Consider the following 6,324-nt stretch of genomic DNA (forward strand, 5'->3'; position numbering starts at 1 on the left):
TACTTTTAAAAAGAGTTAATTGTAAAGGTAGTATACGAAAAATTTAATTTTAATTTATTAAGGTGAATACCTAATATGAAATAACTATTTTAACAAGATGATCAATTAAATATGGAACGAATTGATGAATATAATATTTAAAAAAAACAAGTTTGAAAGGAGAGAGAGAGAGAAAGGCACATAGCAGGTCTTTAAATTGAGAGGCGATGTTCAACATTTCTCAGAGTGAAAAAAAATCAGTGAGGCTACCTAAAATATTAAGTGTGTATTTACATTTTCTTTTCCCCCCTCTCTTACATCCCGCTTCTTTAGATCCCTTTCTGTTGTCGTCTGTCTTTCAAAAGAGATTTTCAATTTCAAAATCTTTCAGAAATTTTATAGAAAAATCAAGCTCCCTTTGGGTGTTTTGTTTTTGAAAGCCAGGTGATCCAGAACAGAGATCAAGGTTCTCTTTTTTTTAAAAAAATTGTTTTCTTTGTTCAAACAACCAGAAGGGTCTGTTTTTGAATCCCTGAGGTTGGTTTTTGGTTCTTTGATTTGTAGAAAGCTTGTTAACTCTTTTTTTTGTTGTTGTTTTATAAATCTCTACCTGTTCTGAAGCTTTGATATTAGAAACAGGTACTTATTGTGTGTTTTGATATTAACCATGGCAGCAGCTATAGATATATACAGCAGCAGTAACTTCTCAGATCCTTTAACAGAAGAACTTATGAAAGCACTTGAACCTTTTATGAAAGGTGCTTCTTGTTCTTCTTTTTCTTCATCTTCATCTTCACCTTCAACTTCTTCTTCTTCTTTCTATAGTTTTGGTGAGCCTAATTTGTATACTGATTTCTGTGCAATCCCATCAACGGCTACCCAAATGTTTTCACAAGGGTATTCGTGTTTTAACAATATGGGTGTAGCTGAAACAGGTTCAATTGGGCTTAACCATCTAACCCCTTCTCAGATATTGCAAATCCAAGCTCAGATCCAATTGCAGAATCAACAGCAACTACTACAACTACATCAACAACAACAGAGCTTAGGTTTGTTAACACCTACTTCAACATATTCTAAGAATCTGAATTCTACAAACTTTCTTGGTATGAAACCAGTCCCGATGAAGCAAACTGGTGGTGCTTCTTCACAGAAGGCTACTAAGCTTTATCGTGGAGTTAGACAACGCCATTGGGGTAAATGGGTTGCTGAAATTAGACTTCCTAAGAACAGAACCAGGCTTTGGTTAGGCACTTTTGATACAGCTGAAGAAGCTGCTTTGGCTTATGACAAAGCTGCTTATAAGCTAAGAGGAGAGTTTGCTAGACTTAATTTTCCACATCTAAGACATCAATTAAATAATGAATTCTCGCCTTTACATTCCTCCGTTGATGCTAAACTTCAAGCCATTTGCCAAAGCTTGGCTAATCCCAAATCAGATGACTTGTGTTCTAAATCTAATTCCAAGCCAAGAAAGTCCAAAACCACAGCAGCAGCAGCAGTTCCAGTGGATTCAAATTCAGCTCAAGAATCTTCATCAAAGTCCGAAATCACCATAGATGATTCATTGAAAGGAGAATTCAGCTATCCAGAAAATGCTAATATCAAGATTGAGGCATCATCATCATCCCCTGCACCATCTGAGGAATCATCATCTTCGCCTGAGTCTGATATTACTTTCTTGGATTTCGCTGAACCACCATCTTTCGATGAATCAGAAAATTTCTTCTTACCCAAGTACCCTTCAGTGGAGATTGATTGGGCAGCTCTTTGAAACTTCTTGTAGTATTACTTCGTTTTTTTTTTTTTAAAAAAATATATCATGTATGTCCTCCTGCAATGGTGTTTTTGACATTTGCAGAGGTTGGTCTAGTAGTTAATAGAGTCATGTGAGTATGTAATAGTAAGGTCACTCACTCTCCATCTTGTTCATGCTGTGGTTTTTGTATATGCATGAACCAAAAGGGAGAGACTTTGTATGTGTCTTGTTGATTTCTTAGCTTAATATAATCATATCGAATGTTTAGTATGTTTCTAATCTAAGACCTCTTATTATATCATACCACCAATCTTTCATTATTCCAAAAAATTCACTTAGCTAGTCAAGTAAAATAAGGTTCAAACATGAAGATTGTTGAAGATAAAGTATTGAAAATCCGTGAAAGTTTTTATGAGTTTCGTTTTCAAATTATTGTTAGTCTTACAAATATCTTTTTTACTTAAATTAGATATATCTTTGATCTGATTCATGACATAGCCAATGATTTCTAATTCTTTTAGGCTCACGAGACTCTTAATAAAAAGTCAAAAAAAATGTTGACATTACATAATAAGTAGTTTCTAACTCTTATAATACCAATAAAAAAATTGAGACAAGTGTTGAAAGCATCCCTAATTTTGATGAAAATTTAGGGGTTACATAACAAGTTGTTTCTATCAAGAGACTTGCAATTAAAAGCCAACACTTCTACACTTAATAAGAATTTAGAAGTGTATTTTATTCATTTTAAGAGATCAGGAATATATTTAAATTTAATCAGTTAAATAAAAAGATATTTTTTAAATTTTCAATAATTCGAATTTAAAGGTGTTTTTGCATATGGAAGGAATCCATTTTTTGTTGGAGAATTTGGTCAAGGTTATATTAGAGAGAGTGGAGGCCAAAGTTTTCTTTAACCCAAAAAAGAAAAAAAGAATAGTGACAAATGGAGGGCGGACCCTACCACGTAATATATACTCCCTCCGTCCCTTTTTATATATCACATTTTTATTTTGCATTTGTATTAAAAAATAATATAACTTTACCTTTTTACCCTTATTTAGTTTTTTTGGAACTCAAGTTTTCAATCAATGAATACGAATTAATTTAACCAATGAACATGAGTCATTTACTTAACTTTTTTAAGTTGGTCAAATTTATATTTTCAAGACTAATAACTCACAAGGGTTAAAAAAGGAAGAATAAGGTCATTTATGCATTGATTTTATGAAATGACTAGTACCATGAACCAATTATTTATAGAAATGAATGACATATAAAATGAAACGGAGAGAGTAGTATTTTTTCTTCCACATGGGTTGAATAGTGGTTGCAGATTAAAATCAACCGGCAACTTTCTGGCCTTGGATGCTATTTCATTCCATGTGACTTTAAAGTCTTGATTTGCTTGAAGTGAGATTCGAGGAGCATACAATATATTTAGATATTTTTTTTTCCAACAGAGAAAATGTTTTCAATAAAATTTGATTAAGAAAGTGTAATTAAAATATCATTGAAAGAAAAATTATAGTAAGAGTAAATAAAGTAGTGACAAATAATAGATTTTTTTTTTGAAGAATAAGATATTTCATGACTACTTATAAGTAATATTATTAGGAGTCGTTTGATGGAGAATAAGTTATTTCGAGATAATTAATTTCGAAATAAGTTATTTCATCATGTATATGGAATAACTTATCCCTTCACTATGCAAATGGTGAGATTATTATACCTTATATATCACACCAAACAAGCGTTCCTTCCACATAAAAGTGTGATAATACTTGGCTACATGTTATTCTTTTATCACAATCCTCAATATTTATATCTTTCTATTGAGGATCATGTCTATGTTATATATGTTGAAGTTGTGTCATGTCCTATTTAATCACCTTCTTTGATTTTTCTTTGGTTTACTTCTAACTTTCCTAGAATCTACTATAACCAAAATCTCTCATACCTCCTTTTTGATGCATCCACGTACCCCCTTTTCATATTCACATGTCCGAATCATCTTAGTCTTATTTCACTTGTCTTGTTGCCACAGAGGATATTGTTACCTTGTCCTGTGTAACTTCATTCCTAATAGTATCTCTTATAGTATGTCCATACATTCATCTAAGCATGCTCATTTTTACTATCTTCATCTTTTAAACGTATGCGCTCTTAACTCATTAATACTCTACTTCACACAACATGGCAGGCCTAACCATCCCAAAAATTTACCTTTAAAACTTTAGTGACATAATTTTATCACACAATATTAATCGTACCAAAAGATCTATGACATTACTTGAAGATTTATCTTAATTCCATGAACTGCCTTGGTGCTAGCTGGAGTACGGTGGGGGTATGTTGGATCGATTTTGTGCACGTTATTGGTCTATTATCTAAATCAAGTTTGTATATGTGTTTGAGTTTGGGACTGTAGAGGTTTATTTCTTGTCATTAGTTAAAGTTTGTTTGCATTAGTTGTGAATTTTATTGATGACCCTGTACTGTCACTCAGGTATGAGACGACGTTGTAATATTCATGGACATTGACAAATAAATTATATTTAATTCACGTTTGCTCACCAAATGCAACGTGATTTGCTGGAGCTATTTTTCATTAAATGAGCCCTCATTTAGGCTATTATTGTTGATAATTTAGCATTTGCACGCAAAATTAAATGAATAATGACTTTAGAACATTCTAGAGACTTTGAAACTTATCAAGTGCCTGTGAAACATAGATGCAAGATGATTAATTAGTTAACCGGTGGGACAAAACATATACTACCAATTAGTCTAAAACATATTTTTGTTCATTATGTCAATTGAGAAATGTAGATACATAAATGAGTTTAACTTTTATACATTGATTGTATATTATTTATATGGATCTTTCATTATGAAAAATCAGAGCCAAAGTTAATTAGTTCCACTTTGCAAGAGATACATTATTGTCATGACATAGTGAATCCATATTGTTAAAGGGTTAAACCTAAAGCTTGATGATTAATTAGTTATAAGTTATTACCAGTTAAGGTTACATAAAACTATTCTTATCTGTTTAGCTCACAAAAGAGGTGGGAATACCCAATTTATATTGACAGCACAGGATGAAGTCAGAAGTCTGGGTACGAATTTGGTCGAACTTAGTAACTTTTATTCAAATAGTATATTTGTATTAAGAAGTTTATTAAATATGTACAAATTAAATTTAGAATCCAAATATGTATGGTACTTGAAATAATCTATATAAAATTCAAAAGTCATAAAATTAAAAATGTCACAACCTTAGAAAGTAAAAATGCATTATCTCACAAAGCTAATCAAAGCCAAGAGATAAGGAATTGGAAGGCCACTCTCACTTTCAACCCCACAAAATATACATTATAATTATTCTTTATCTCTACGCATGCCAAGACAAGTCTCACAATGCCAAAAAACTAAGGAAGATGATAGAAAGTGACTCTGAAAAAAGCCTCTTATTCTGGGCCATGCATTATGAAGAAAGAATCCTTCCAAGCTTTGCACAAGAAAGATTCTCTTCACATATTCAGAGGAGAGTCAGAATTTGAAGTTTATTATAAGTTCAAAACTCTAATTCTTTTTGCGTTACTAGGTTCATTTTTACATATTCAATGCTGAATTCGGGCATAATCAACACACTCTTTTCTTTTTATTCTTTTAACTTTTTCTCTCAATATTATATAAATTGAGTGTTGTTTTCATTTCCAAAGGAATAGCCTTGAGCCACAGAATAGGGGGACAAAAAAAGAAGTGTGAACGAATGGGTATAAAAACTCTTTCATCATCTATAAAGTATATTATTCGTTAGATATTAACAAGGGTCAAGTTGTTCTTTAGCCTTTACAGGCTTTGATGAGGTGTCCTATGCCTGCTTTTTATACGGGAAAATCATTTACGCTCCTCAATTTTGTTTTAAAAATTAAATCAAGTGACTTTTCTGTTAGAAATAAAAAAAAAACATAATTTTATTAAGTAATTATAAATAATTGAGTGATCATATGAGTAATAGACTCAAACATTTACCATCTATCCCACCTAGTTTATTTAGTGCTTGCAAGACACGGACAAAGACAGGTCAAATTTTTGGTGGACATTTTATTAACGGAAAAGGGTCAAAATTGCCACTGAACTATATGAAATAGACAATTTATATTCTTCGTTACATTTTGGGATAAAAAATGCCTCTGCTGTTATCCTAAGAGACCACAAATACCCTCAAGACTTAACACCCAAATTTTTGTTGACGTGACAAGCCACGTGGGACTAATCCTTCCACCTAAGCGTTGCCAACTAAGATTCACTACAAAAGAACTAGACCTTTAGCGGCAACAACAGTCGCCACAAAAGCCCAGAAAATCGTCACTAAAAGTTTTTAACATTAAATTCTAATTTTGTGTTTTTTTCTTCATTGTTTTTAAAAACTAAATATAATATCGATTAAGTAGGAGTTTGAAGACACTATATGTTTTATTTTTATGTCATATGTAAATGTATAAAATGTACAATGATGCATTATATATATATAGTAGGAGATTTGAATCAAGAAGTAATTTTGATTATTTTTCGTA

At 31.6% G+C, this 6,324-nt stretch overlaps 1 protein-coding gene across 1 annotated transcript; it reads left to right on the plus strand.

Annotated features, from left to right (window-relative positions):
- The first annotated feature begins 205 nt into the window (after nt 1-205).
- Nucleotides 206-1,781, plus strand: LOC125855232 (ethylene-responsive transcription factor RAP2-13-like). Its single transcript, XM_049534931.1, has one exon. It carries the CDS (start codon nt 647-649, stop codon nt 1,751-1,753), a length of 1,107 nt encoding a protein of 368 aa, XP_049390888.1. The 5' UTR covers nt 206-646; the 3' UTR covers nt 1,754-1,781.
- Nucleotides 1,782-6,324: the final 4,543 nt, after the last annotated feature.

The sequence above is a fragment of the Solanum stenotomum genome, chromosome 2 (genome assembly GCF_019186545.1).
Source record: "Solanum stenotomum isolate F172 chromosome 2, ASM1918654v1, whole genome shotgun sequence".
NCBI classification, from domain to species: domain Eukaryota; kingdom Viridiplantae; phylum Streptophyta; class Magnoliopsida; order Solanales; family Solanaceae; genus Solanum; species Solanum stenotomum.